The 13,617-nt window shown below is 41.9% G+C and overlaps 1 protein-coding gene across 2 annotated transcripts in view; it reads left to right on the top strand.

Moving 5' to 3' along the window:
* The window catches only part of C5H8orf34 (chromosome 5 C8orf34 homolog), a 221,400-nt gene extending 212,853 nt beyond the window's left edge, over positions 1 to 8,547 (top strand). For both annotated transcript variants that reach the window (XM_083187222.1, XM_083187221.1), the window contains exon 14: positions 7,277 to 8,547. In XM_083187222.1, coding sequence (XP_083043348.1) covers positions 7,277 to 7,284 — 8 coding nt within the window. In that variant the 3' untranslated portion in view covers positions 7,285 to 8,547. The remainder of the gene's footprint in view (positions 1 to 7,276) is intronic.
* Positions 8,548 to 13,617: the final 5,070 nt, after the last annotated feature.

Consider the following 13,617-nt stretch of genomic DNA (forward strand, 5'->3'; position numbering starts at 1 on the left):
AGAACTGAGCACGGTCACTAAGCGGCGGGATCGGCCATTGTGCTCATAAATGGATACTTTTGAAAGTTGTATAAGGCCGACAATCCAATGAAGACCTTGGTATACAGTATATTTAATTGATACCGGATCCATTCCAAAATTCTTTTGATGGAATGGATCTGGCATCCATTATTCACTGCAGCGGCCAAATCAGGATGTCGGATTTGGCCGCTGATTGACACTCACTCGGCCGGCACAGGGACCGGTTGAGTGCAGCGGCGGGGAGCGGCACAATTGCTCAGGAGGCAGTTGGTGTTAGGACGGAGCTGGGTGAGCTGCTCTCACCTGGCCCGGCTGCGGGACAGGCGAGTGTGGCGGGTGGGTACAGGAGACGGCGCCGTGTAAGCTGCTGCTGCTCAACCAGCGCAGTTCTCCCTGCCTCAATCTGACATTTTTTCATGTCGGATTGAGATTGCCAGAAACCTGGCCAAAACCTGTCAGTTTTGGCTGTGTTTCCATCAAAAGCAGGAGGATTAGCGGCTATTCCGTCAATCCAACCTGTTTTTCGGTAGGTCGGAACATTTCGACCTGCTGAAATAAAAACAGCTAGCATTGAATAGATCGGAACCCCTTCTGATCAATTCATGTCGAAAACTGCAGTCTTTTCAGCGAGACAACAGTTTCAACATAAATTGAATATATCCCTTTATGTCATAAAAACATATTACTTTCTACACATCTATGTTTTAGACTCTTTTAGGGGAATTATACATTATACAAACAGCTTAGAACACAAAGCTTCAGGGAGCAGCTGCATCACTTTTGGCCATATTTATAGTCGGATTATTGTAGCTGTGAGATGGTCCCCTGAGATCTGTATTTATGAACGTCACTAGATACCGGCAGTGCATCACAGGGATAATAAGGATAATGCGGCTGATATTTAACAAAACGTTTCTCTCGGACAAGGTCCTGCTATGTCCCCCTCTTGTGCTGCTGGCTACAGAACATACCTCTACTGAGAATGGGTTGCTGGGTAATGAACAGACATGGTGGGGACACAAGGCAGGGACATAGCAAACACGCTTTTCACAAGTACATATTTCTGCTACTGCTTCAGCTCATACCTCACCAATATTACTCCTGTTCTACATACTGCCCAACACTGCTGCCCCTCCCCCATATTACAATGCCCCTTTGGCGTGGGGGGGGGGGGGGCAGAAGAGGAGTGAGGGGAGTGATAGACAAATAGGATGTTAAGGAAAGAGATAAAAGGGGAGAGACGGGGTGAGAGAGGGAGAGAAAGGGGTAGAGACGAGGGGGGGGATTTAATAGGATGAGAGATTCAGAGAGTGAGAGATTTGGTAAGTAAACTACACTTTTTTTAAAGAGGCAATCATTTATACTTCAGAATCAAACTGGTTTTGCAGTGTAAATGATTGCCGCTTTAAAAAAACTGGAGATTTCTTACCAAATCTCTCACTTTCTGAATCTCTCCCTGGGAGTCAGCACCAGATAGAGACTGTCATATAGAGGGAGGAAAGAAATAAGGGAAGTGTGGGGAAAGAGGTGGTAAGGAGAGAAATAGAGGAGAAAGAGAGAGGGTATAGGGAGAAATAGGGAGAGTAGAGGGGAGTGAAGAGAAAGAGTATTTCTCTTCACTCCCCCCCCCCCAGTGCAAGCAGGTGCTGTTTCCCTCCTGGTCTGTTTTTGTAATCAGTGCTGCGGTTCATCTGCTCCACGGCGCCGGGGTCTCCTTCACATGCTGCCCAGTGCCGTGGAGTTGCCATAAACCACACTTGGTGGTGCAGATAGGGTGGGGGGAACGGTTACTCTTTATTTGGGCCTGGGCCTGTTGGGGGGACCTGGAACCCGCTGTCCCCTCCCCTCGCCAGTTTCAGACAGCTGCAGACAGGGAGAGAGGCCTGATAACTGCTAACACTGTAATTTGCTATGCTAGGAAAATAGGCAGTAGCAGCATTGGGAGCACTGGAATGCACCTGCCCCCCAACCCCTGCTGCCCCCTAAATGTCACATAGGCAGCATCTCCCACCTGCATGCACAGTGCTACAGCTACACGCAAAGAGTAATGGCCTTGTTTGTAAGTGATGGTCCTGCTAGTGCTACAGCTGTTTAATGCACTAGAAGAATGACTATTGTAGAAGCCGGGACTAAATGCAGTCAGGCATCTTTTTCTGTAACCTCATGTCTTGTTGATGATGATGATGATGATGTAACACCTTCTTGCTCTGAGTCTAGTAGAGGTGTCACTTTTAAAACAGGCAAATCGGTGCCTCTTAAAAAGAACACCACTGAGGCTGATGAACAGAGTGTATGTCCACAGATCCCTGAGGAGAGACTACATGTGTGGATGAGCAGTAAAAGTAAAGATTGTGAAATAGAAACTTAAGATACTAGGGTGGTAATGCAAAAGGATGACGGAGATATTTGTGCATCTGACTCTGAGGATGTTGTTTGTGTCAAAGTAAGTTATCCACCAGTGGCAGCAGTTCTTGTCCATGCCTGGTCATAAGACCAAAAAGCCATTACTTGTGTGTAATTATTTTTATTCAAATACTGACAATATCTTTGAAGGCATCTGTACCATTTTTGAGGCCACAATCAATAGTAGTAGAAACTTTAATCCGGAGAGGTAAAAATTGAAGTATGGCTATAGGCAGGGCTTAAAGTGGTCATGCATAGGTGGGGGAACTTATTTCTCTATGCCACCTAATTACCCCCCCCCTCCCCTCCCGTCCCCCCATTAGACAGAGACAGGGACAGTGGTACGGTTTTTGGCATCCCCCTGCAAACTAGAATGCTTTTCTGTGAGAATGACTGTGCAGGGCCAATGTGGAAGTTAAAATGTTCCACTTCTCCATTAGAGGTGGTGGAACTCAGTTCTACCCCATTCTCGCTCACTTTAACCCCTGGCTATAGGTTGCCCAAGCCTGCTTTATATTTTTGTAATTGATTTCAAGCGATTCTCTTCCACCTTCTTGAACTATCCAGTCCGTTGCCTTATTTTTGCGAGTGACTCTGTGTTTGGCTTCCATAACACTCTTCTATGTGAAAGTAAAACCTACTATGTAAACATGTCCTTTGTTTGAGATCTGCAATGCTCCCCTTCTATTTGTGGTTAGAAATCCTGAAGGACTTTCTTTCCCACACGCTCTTCTCATCAAAGCGGTTACAGCTACCGTTTTATACGTTCTCTCATTTCATAGCAAAGTGTGAAGTACAAAGTATGTTTTCACATATTAATCCTATTACTGGCACTGAGTATTTCTGCACTATGAAACAGTATCCGAATAAAAAGAAATATTTGACATTTGTACAATAAGATGTGCAGGTTATTTCCATACATCAAAACCACTTACATAAGCAGCGCTGATACATAAACGTGGAAACACGATAACGTGTTTCATCCACTTTAAATGAATTTAATGAAAGTTTTCTAAAGTGTGACGTTCACTACAAAATTGCTTAAAAGTTACATTCGTAATAAACTAAATTTGATAGCTGTGAGATCGTGTTACTATAAGCGTGGCTGCAGAAGTATACATCCATGATTTGAAATAAAGCTATATTTCTGTATTTAGATAATTAGGTATTTAGGTAATTGAACCTTCCGCCATGTTTGAATGGTGCGTATTACCTGACTTCTCCGCTTGTTTTTCTAGTTGTGTCTTTGTTCAAGCTACACTGTTCCTCATAGGAAAGTTTTTATTAACCAGATGAGTGCCAATGTTGCTGTGAGCAATCCTCAAAATATTCGCTAAAAATGCGAGCGTTGCTCAGCGTTTTGAATAAACATTCATTTGCAGCCTACGGGGCCAAACCCACATCATTCGATGGTCGCCGACCATCAAATGATGTGGAAGGTACACAAAAAACGAAGACACTCTCAGGTGTCTTAGCTTTGTGTGCCCTGGTGGGGAACATGATGGGCAGCTGACATCCGCTGATGTCATCTGCCTGCCCCCGGCATCTGCATCACTGGGTCATTACCATGGGAACTCCAAGTGGTTTCATGGGAATATGGGCGCGTCTACCGGTCACCGCTCCCCGCCCACACTGTTGTGTGGAAGTGCCTGGCGAACAATCTGTTCGCCGTGGCCGCTAACACCTGGCGAAAACAAATGCGCAGGAATGCACATGCGCATTAAGGAAGCATTGCGAATTCGCAACAGTGCGCATGGACCAGAATAAGGTTCCATGTCCCTAACTGTACGGAGTTTGTATATTGTTCCATCTTTTCTTCCGGATACTCCGTTTTCTCCCACATTCCAAAAATATAGTGGTAGGTTAATTGGTCTCCGACAAAAAAATTAACCCTAGAATGTCTGAATGTACATGTAGTAGGGAATATAGGGCCTTATTCAGATTTCATCGGTACTGCGCGCATTCGCACGCAGTACCGATGTTGTACGTCTGCGCATGCGCAGGCGTGTTTCTGCGCATGTGCAGGCGCATGGTGCGTGCACCCACGGCGACCTTTCGGGTCGCCGGGTGCACGCACCCATGGCAGCGAGGGGGGGGGCGGAGATGGGCGGGGAGCGCCGGGCAGCCCCATTACCATATGGGAACGCCCAGCGTTCCATGGGCGTTTCCATGAGAACGCTGGGCGTTCTCATGATAATGAGGCAGTGACGCAGGTGTGTGGGCCGGGTAGCTGACATCACCGGATGTCAGCTGCCCGCCCATATCACGCCAGCGTGCACGCAAATGTAAGTAACTCAAAAGTCACTTATACAAGCGTGCACGCTAAACATCATTCGATGGTCACCGACCATCTGTACCGGGAGTGGCTGGCATGCAGGCTGCAGAATGAGACAGGGTCCCAGCCGTGGCTGCTAGCACGGGACTTCACCTCCCTCATCTGCCCGCCCCACTGCCTGTTGGTGCCTGCTGCCCACCTGCTAGGTTAGAAAAGAGGCAGACATTTTGGTGGTATTTTTCATGATCTATTTAATTTTTCTATTTATTGGAGTATGATAATGCATTTAGGGCGAGATGTATCAAACTGAAAATGCGGTAAAACCCCGGTTTTACTGCATTTTCCAATGTATCAAAAATGATACCGCATTGAAGGGTAACGATACCGCATTGAAGGGTATCGCCACCTTTGGGTGGCGATACACTATAGAAGCCTATGGGCTTCTATTCGCCGCCTCTGACGCAAACCCGCCGCCTCGCCGACCCCCCCTCTGGCTTACCTTCCTGAAGGGTCCTCCTGGACCCCGAAAGGTAAACCCCTCCGGTACTTGTGTATTATAGCGGCGCCCCTGATGTGCATCGCACAATGTTTTCATGCGATGCATGCCATGCGATGCGACGCGATTTTTGCCCCCTATGCGATGAAAGATCGTATAAGCACCATAAAGGGTGCTTTTAAGCACCCTAATGGGTGCTTACAATGTGAAATGCACCCCCACGCCACCCCCCCCCCACTATAAACGTGAACCCGAAGCGTGGCGAGCCCGCGAGGGGCGGCGTTACGTGTCCTCCGACCTTTTCATACCCCCACTATCCACGTCGGCGTGGAGTTGAGAATAGAAAGTGTGGCGAGCGCAGCGAGCCACCAAGCCCGAAGCGTGACGAGCGCAGGGAGCCCCGCGAGGGGACGCGGATACCTTCACAGGTATCGGAGTCCCCTCGCAGGCTTCACAGGTATCCGCAGGGCTCGCTGCGCTCGCCACGCTTCGGGCTCGGTGGCTCGCTACGCTCGCCACACTTTCTATTCTCAACTCCACGCCGACGTGGATAGTGGGGGTATGAAAAGGTCGGAGGACGCGTACCGCCGCCCCTTGCGGGCTCGCTGCGCTCGCCACGCTTCGGGTTCACGTTTATAGTGGGGGGGGGGGGGGGGTGGCGTGGGGGTGCATTTCACATTGTAAGCACCCATTAGGGTGCTTATACAATGTTTAATCGCATCGCATTGTATGGCATTGTATGCCATGTACAATGTCATACAATTTTAAAATTGTATGACATTGTACAGTATCGCGCGATATAGCGTCGCATCGCATACCATCGTATGCCTTATGGTATGCGATGCTATGGGCGCCGCCAAAATACACAAGTACCACCCCTCCTCCCCCTAGCGAAGCAGCTGTACATCCTTCCGGCTGCAAGGGGGATGAGGAGGCGCCAGGGACAGCCTGCTTAGCTGTCCCCGGCGTGAGGGGAGAGCCAGGTGGCAGGGAGGTGACGGAGACCCCCCACACACCAGAGTACAGGTATCGCGGGGGGGCTCCGTCACCGCATCGCGATGCCAGCCGCATATGATAGTACATATGCGCTGGCATCGCGGCGGACTGCCGGCGAAGGGCGGCGATGTATTTTAATATCGGATATCTAATCAAAACGCAATTTCTTATGTCTTGTTGTTATAAGCTTTTTCACATACAGTATGAACTAAATAAACCTCATTAAGTTTAATGACAACACCCCTAGTATATACAGGTTGAGTATCCCGTATCCGTATCCAAATAATGTATTCCAAAAACCATACATTCTAGAAAGTAAAAAATATATTTATTTTTTTTGCTAAAAACTTACTGGGGACATCTTTAACAGCACTACTGGGGATATGATATGTAAATGGCACTACTGGGGACATGATATGTAAATGGCACTACTGGGGACATGATATGTAAATGGCTCTACTGGGGACATGATATGCAACTGGCACAACTGGGGACTTGATATGTAACTGGCCCTACTGGGGATATGATATGTAACTGGCACTACTGGAGACATGATATGTAAATGGCACTACTGGGGAAATGATATGTAACTGGCTCTACTGGGGACATGATATGTAACTGGCACTACTGGGGACATGATATGTAACTGGCACTACTGGGGACATGATATGTAACTGGCACTACTGGGGACATGATATGTAACTGGCACTACTGGGGACATGATATGTAACTGGCACTACTGGGGACATGATATGTAACTGGAAGTATTGGGGACAGGATATGTAAATGGCACTATATATGTGCAAGAAAATGATTGCTTGGCATTCAAAGTCAGTGCCTGAGACAGGACACAAATTATGTTTGATGTTTTGAAACCTTGAACAAATAAAATATATTTGTGTGTAGTTCATGTGGTTGATGTGTTTATACAGCATAAATGCAAGATACTTCAAAATACATAATTGAAATATTAAACTATTCTGAAATACAGATAAATCCGTTATCCAAAATTCTCCTGGTCCCGAGCATTTTGGATATGGGATACTCAACCTGTATAATCTAACCAAATTTCTTTTCTCTTGTAGGTTTGTGATGCCACCATAGAAACTTCTCATATTGAACAATATAGACTGGGACGGAAGACCATTTCTGCAATGTCTTGGTGTGCAATAAATTGGAAAAACAATTATTTTTATAGTGTGTTTCATAGTCAATGTTATTACTCATCAGTTAAATCAAATGTTTCTAATTCACTTACCTACAATGTGGTAAGCATTTTTCATTCTGTAACTAGTCACAAGTTGACACTTTCCAAATGTATTTACTAACATAAACCTTTAATAACTTAATATTTTACTGTATGTTTGGACAGAATGTCACACTGAAGTGTGCGTTCTACTTGGAATGTTTTACTCCTGGAACTGTTTCAGACATTTTCTGGTTTAATTAACTATTTTGGGCCATGGATAACTCTGTGGCTTCCTTTTAACAGATATTTGTTAAGAAAATGTTAATTGCATGTTGCACTTAATGAATTTATACTAATTAAAAAAAAAAAAAAAACATTTTTAGAGTAAGTAACCCATAGGCAAACAGGTCAAACGTGTTTTTCCCAAGAATCCTGAAATACTGTACCATACCCTCCAACATCTTAAAAGCAAAAACCGGTACAAATCCAGAAAGGGGTGTTGCCAAGGGTAAAGGGGACGTGGCCACGGGTAAAGGGGACATGGCCACGCCACCTTTCCTATATTTACAATGGGCAGTTGGAGACTCAGAAAAGGTACAGTCCAAAAAAAAAGGGTACTCTACCTACCAAAAAGGTACAGTTGGAGGGTATGCTGTACTACATTTTCTACACATTGGATGCAGAACACATGATCTTTGCATACTCTGTGATTCCACGTGTATTGTATTTGGTGGAATCAGGCTTCTTTTACAATTGATTTCTACATTTTTGTCTATGCATTCTCCTTTGTGGTGTTTTTTTTTGATCATCATGCCTTGATTATAGTTATAGAAATACTTGTGTCACTTATTTTATTGCTTTCTGTGCATTATGCAAGATGTAGAAACCACATTGTGCAACTAAAAGGCGTTATTTGCAAACACATTTGCACTGGACTGTTTATCAACCAATCAGAAACTGGCTTTATTTGTATTACTTGCACTAGGCAGATAAGAGCTGTTTTTTTTTTTTTTTGTAGATCACTGCAGACTGTACAACTACATACAGCGATAATACTGCAAATAAGCCCTGAAGTATATTTTTTATTAGCAGTCCATTGTGCATGCATTGTATTAGACTGCGGCCATCTTTGCTAACACTTAAGAATAAACAGTATTTTTGACATTTTATTAAGGATCAATGCCATAATTTCTACCGGCTAGTCCACACATTTCACAGTATTAAAGAAGTAAGACAGGAGAATCAGTAAATATTACATTTCATTTTGGCATGTTTTAATATGGAGGTAAAATGAGCATAGTTAGTATCTACATTACAAGGCTATATTACAGAGCTGTTCAGTTACCTAATGACTTTAGTATTGGAAATGCAGTAGGCAAAGGTATTTGAGTAGAAAGAAAAACAATGATTTTACGTTTTCTATTGCAGTTTTATTGCTGTGAAGTTTATAATGGTTTTTACCACTTGTTTACAAATAAACTTCAGGTGGGATTATGTAACTTCAGTGGTAATATGTAACATACAATCTTGGAATACTTGATCTTTTTTTACCTTAGTCCATTCAAGAAATATATAAAGGTTATAGCAAACTGTAACATTGCAGCATATTAATGGTTATAGGTGTAAAACAGGGGTGGTCAAACCTGTCCTCAAGATCTACCAACAGTTCATGTTTTTCAGGCCACCTGTCAATCTTTAGTAGAAATGAATGCAGAAGGTTTGAAAATGTGACAGACCGTAATGACTACAGCTGTGCACCAGCTAGGTGACCTGGGAAATGTGACAGTTAGTAATGACTACAGCTGTGCACCAGCTAGGTGACCTGGGAAATGTGACAGTTAGTAATGACTACAGCTGTGCACCAGCTAGGTGATTTGAAAAACGTGGACCATCTGTAGATCTTGAGGACCGGTTTGGCCACCCCTGGTGTAAAAAATATATAGAAATGTAGAAAATATTCAACAAAGTCCCTAAAATATTTATCTTAAATGCTTTGTTATATAACAACAAGTATTGCATATCCTAAGCCTTAAAGTCAGCATGTGTGCATGTATTTTTGCATGGAAGCTAAAAAAAAAACCTAAAACATTTAAAAATTGGTAAAGAAGAACCGTAAGCTATTCTCCCCAGGAGCAATATGCAAATCGCCACTTCAAACCTTCAAAAGAGTGCACGTGGAGAAGTTGCACGCAGTAACCCACCAAATTCTAGCTAACATTTTCTATTATATTTTTAAAATTATAGTTACAGTAGAATCTAATACGATCCAATGGGCAACATCTCCGGAGAAAAATAACTTTTTACATACAGTAGAACGTATTTGAATAAATGCTTTACATTTGGGTTTATAGGGTGTAAGACATTATTGCTGAGACATATAGTAACTCCCACCTAGAGACTAATTTGCCATATGTGCCAAGGCTGGAACACTGAGCTTTATGAAAAGCAGCATGTCAAAATGATAAATCGTATATGCACTCACGCCCCAAAAGTTCTGATGCTTACGCTTTGATATTGCTATACTGTAAGTTACCCCAAGAGTCATAATGGAGAACCTTTAAAAACATTAAGATATTCTGTAATAAACTGATTTAGTAACATCTCAAGCTCCTTGATCATGTAAACATGCTTTTTTGCATTATGTTTGATATGTTGCATGTAAATTGCTGCTCATAAATGAGGAGGGAGATGAGCGAATGTCTAACATTAGAAGATGCTGTTACTCCTATAATCTGAGCTAAAACGTTTCTATTTCTTTTATACAACTCACTCCAGTTTTAAGAGAACTCACGGATGATTTATGAGCTAGAGATGATAGCCCATGCATGCTTGCAACTTTAGAAGTATGACATTTTTTTCACATTGACCAATGCATTACAAACATTTTTGTAATTATTTGCGCAAATTCACTGTAAAAAAATTGGTAAAGTATACCATTGTACCACTTTTAAGCATATTACAGTGTACACATATCTTACATGATATAATATAATTTGGGTAATTTTGCGCAAAATAAAAAATTCTGTTTTAGATGTAATACTGTATGAGGTTCCAAAAAGGCTTTCTTCCCACAGAAGCTTATTGTACAGCAGACATTCCATTGTGTTATTTACATACTGCATGCTTCCACTTGGAATACATAAGAGCAGACCGTGTAGTAACTTGCTGCAGGGATGGGTGGAGTTTTTACCAACCTCCAGATAAATAACCGGAGATCAGGGTTTTCTAAAAAATATTCCATCAAAAATGAAAATTCCGTTATAGGTGAAAATATCTGTTAAAATAAAAAAATAAATAAAAACCAAAATATAATCAAAATATCTTAAAAATATCTTAAGCAGAAAATGTATTTACTTTATAAATATATAATTAAATATAAACCATAGAATTTATTAAAATTGTATCTGAATTTATGGCCACAAATATTTTATAAATTAATTATACTTCTTACAATTGTTTTTTTTTACTAAATTAATATCGTCTTTGGTAAATTTTACTAAAACAAAAATAAAATCTTTCCTAACATTCCTAACAATCAAGTATATAAAGAAATCCTCAAAAATTTGTAATCAAAGTTTCCACATAATTCAATAACAGATTTTTCTTTAATTGAAATATACGTGTAGATGTCAAGTTAATTTTATATGCTAAAATTCATGTATGCCAAAATATTTACTAATGACACATTATCAGCATTACTCAGTGACTACAATAATTAATTTCAAAATAATAAAATATTTGTAACCAATTAATGGGAAAAAATAGGCTGACATTAGGCACATTAATTTGATTGCAATGTTCATGCCAATGTATAGGTGGGGTGGCACCTGTCTTCAGAGAGTGTCTGAAATCACTATAAAAAGAATTGTGTATTGCAGAAATATAAAACCTGATGACGTAGGTTATTTAAGAGATCACTCATTGCCTTGTACTACTTTACAGTTTAAAAACAACAATAATTATATTTACTTTGTGATTTACACATAATTTTGTCCATTGCCTTAATTAATTATTTTTCTGTTCAAATATGTACTATGGTAAAATAAAATGCATTGTACTCTTTAAAGTTTAATGTAGCACAATTTATACTGTAAACTACTGTACTACAACCTATTTGTAGCTTTAAAAGTTAAATTGTTGCTTACTCATATTCTTTGCATGGTATTGAGAAAACCTACAACTTACTCAAACCAAAAAAATTTTAAACATTTGATCAAACCACTGAAAAAATAACTCAAGTGGTCATTTAAAAATGTATCACAAGGATGCTCCGCACTGTGTTTACACTGAAATTTTGAAAATGTTCGCAAAAACAATAAAAGTTTTAATGCTGAATTAAGAAATACATTTGTCATATTTTATACATCGGTTCAAAAGAATAATAGAAAATACTGGTTTCTACAACATTTTAATACAACAAAATTTTCCAAGGATGAATGCTGTTTCAAATAAGTTTTATTAAATTACTGCACTTTTTTTTTGGGGGGGGGGGTTGCAAATACAGTAAATTCCTAAACTGAACAAAAAGGAAAGTGCAAAACTTATTTGAAAAAAAAAATGTTGGCTAATTTTGGTTAATAGAACTAACAAATATATTTTACTGGGTGTGGCCTGGTTTAGCCCGCCGCGGGAAACAGCAGTGCAGATGAGCTGCTGCTCTGACGCTGCTGTGCTAGCTTACAGCAGGTGGAGCTAGCTGCAGAGGCAGCGTGCAGCTGAGCTCCTCCCAGGCTGTGCTCCATGTGGCTGGGGTGATCGCACAGGGATTTTCAGAAGCCAAGGAGGTAGGTGTTATCTGCCTAAGGCTTCAGTCATTATTTTGGCAGGGTGAAGCACTTGCTTTAGTGATGTTTGATAGAAAAGGGAGGGTGTGTGTTCATGCTATGTGTGTGTCAGTGTGTACATAAAGTGTGTATGTGTGTGTCTGTAAGTATACACGCTATGTGCGTGTTTATGCTGTGGGTGTATGCTATGTATGGGATGCAGTTTAAATCCCGGCGGTCGGGATCCCGACACTGGAATCCCGACCGCCGAAATCCCGACACTTTCTCCCTCCGAGGGTGTCCACGACACCCCTGGAGGGAGAATAAATTAGCGTGCCGAGCGTAGCGAGCCCGCAAGGGGGTGGGGCGATCCACGTCCCCCCCTTGTCGGGATTTCGGCGGTCGGGATTCCGGCATCGGGATTTTGAACGCCGGGATCCCGACCGCCGGGATTTCATACTGAATCCCTATGTATGTGTCAGTGTGTATGCTGGGTCTATGCATGCTATGTGTGTATATGCTGTGTATGTGTTTGTGTGTACAGTATATGCTATGTGTGTGTTTGGATGTAAATACTTTCTGTTTTGTATGCTATTGCTGTGTGTGTGTGTGTGTGTGTGTGTGTGTGTGTGTGTGTGTACAGTACTGTATGTATGCTCTGTGTATGTGTTTGTCTGCAGTGTGTATGTATATGTTTTTGTAATATGATGTGAATGTACAGTATGTATACTGTATGTATATGGACAAAAGTGTGTGTGTGTGTGTGTGTGTGTGTGTGTGTGTGTGTGTGTGTGTGTGTGTGTGTGTGTGTGTGTGTGAAAAATGATCAGCAACCCCCTCAGCAAAATCCTGCATTTGCCCCTGAAGGGGGAAATAATTTGATGTGGCGCTCACCATAAGAAAACACAGCTGGCTGCAATACTGTACTATTTGACTTCCCAAATTCGGCAGCTGGAAGCAGATCATAACCTTATCCACTCCATTTTACATAGCAGCAACTTCACAGTGGCAGTGGGAGAAGCTATACAGTATAATATTGGGCAATTGGGCAATTTTTTTTTACATAAAAATTAGACAAAACAGATACCTTGTTGACTACTAAATTAAATTAATCATGCTGCTCAGGTCAGAGTCTTTTCTTCATCCATCTCTCATAACTGCCTTCAGGTATTCTAGTGCTTTTAACTGGTTTCCTGACCATTCCTTGAAACATTTGGCTTCCCAATGCTAATGTTATATAGAATCCAATTACTGCACTGCGTGAAAAGGAGTGTGGCTTTGTTAGAGGGAAGTGGAGGTCCCCACACCTTGTTTTTGTCACTCGTTTTTTCGAGGCGTTTGCTGCAGTGCTGGTTCCTACACTGTGGCAGGAGCCAGGTGCTACATGTAATGTTAGAGTGCAGCACCAGAATCTAAGGAGGAATTTACATTTTATCATCGGACTACACCCACTTTGTGACACCAATACAAGGTT

This window comes from Crinia signifera, chromosome 5, assembly GCF_055691185.1.
Source record: "Crinia signifera chromosome 5, ASM5569118v1, whole genome shotgun sequence".
NCBI lineage: Eukaryota > Metazoa > Chordata > Amphibia > Anura > Myobatrachidae > Crinia > Crinia signifera.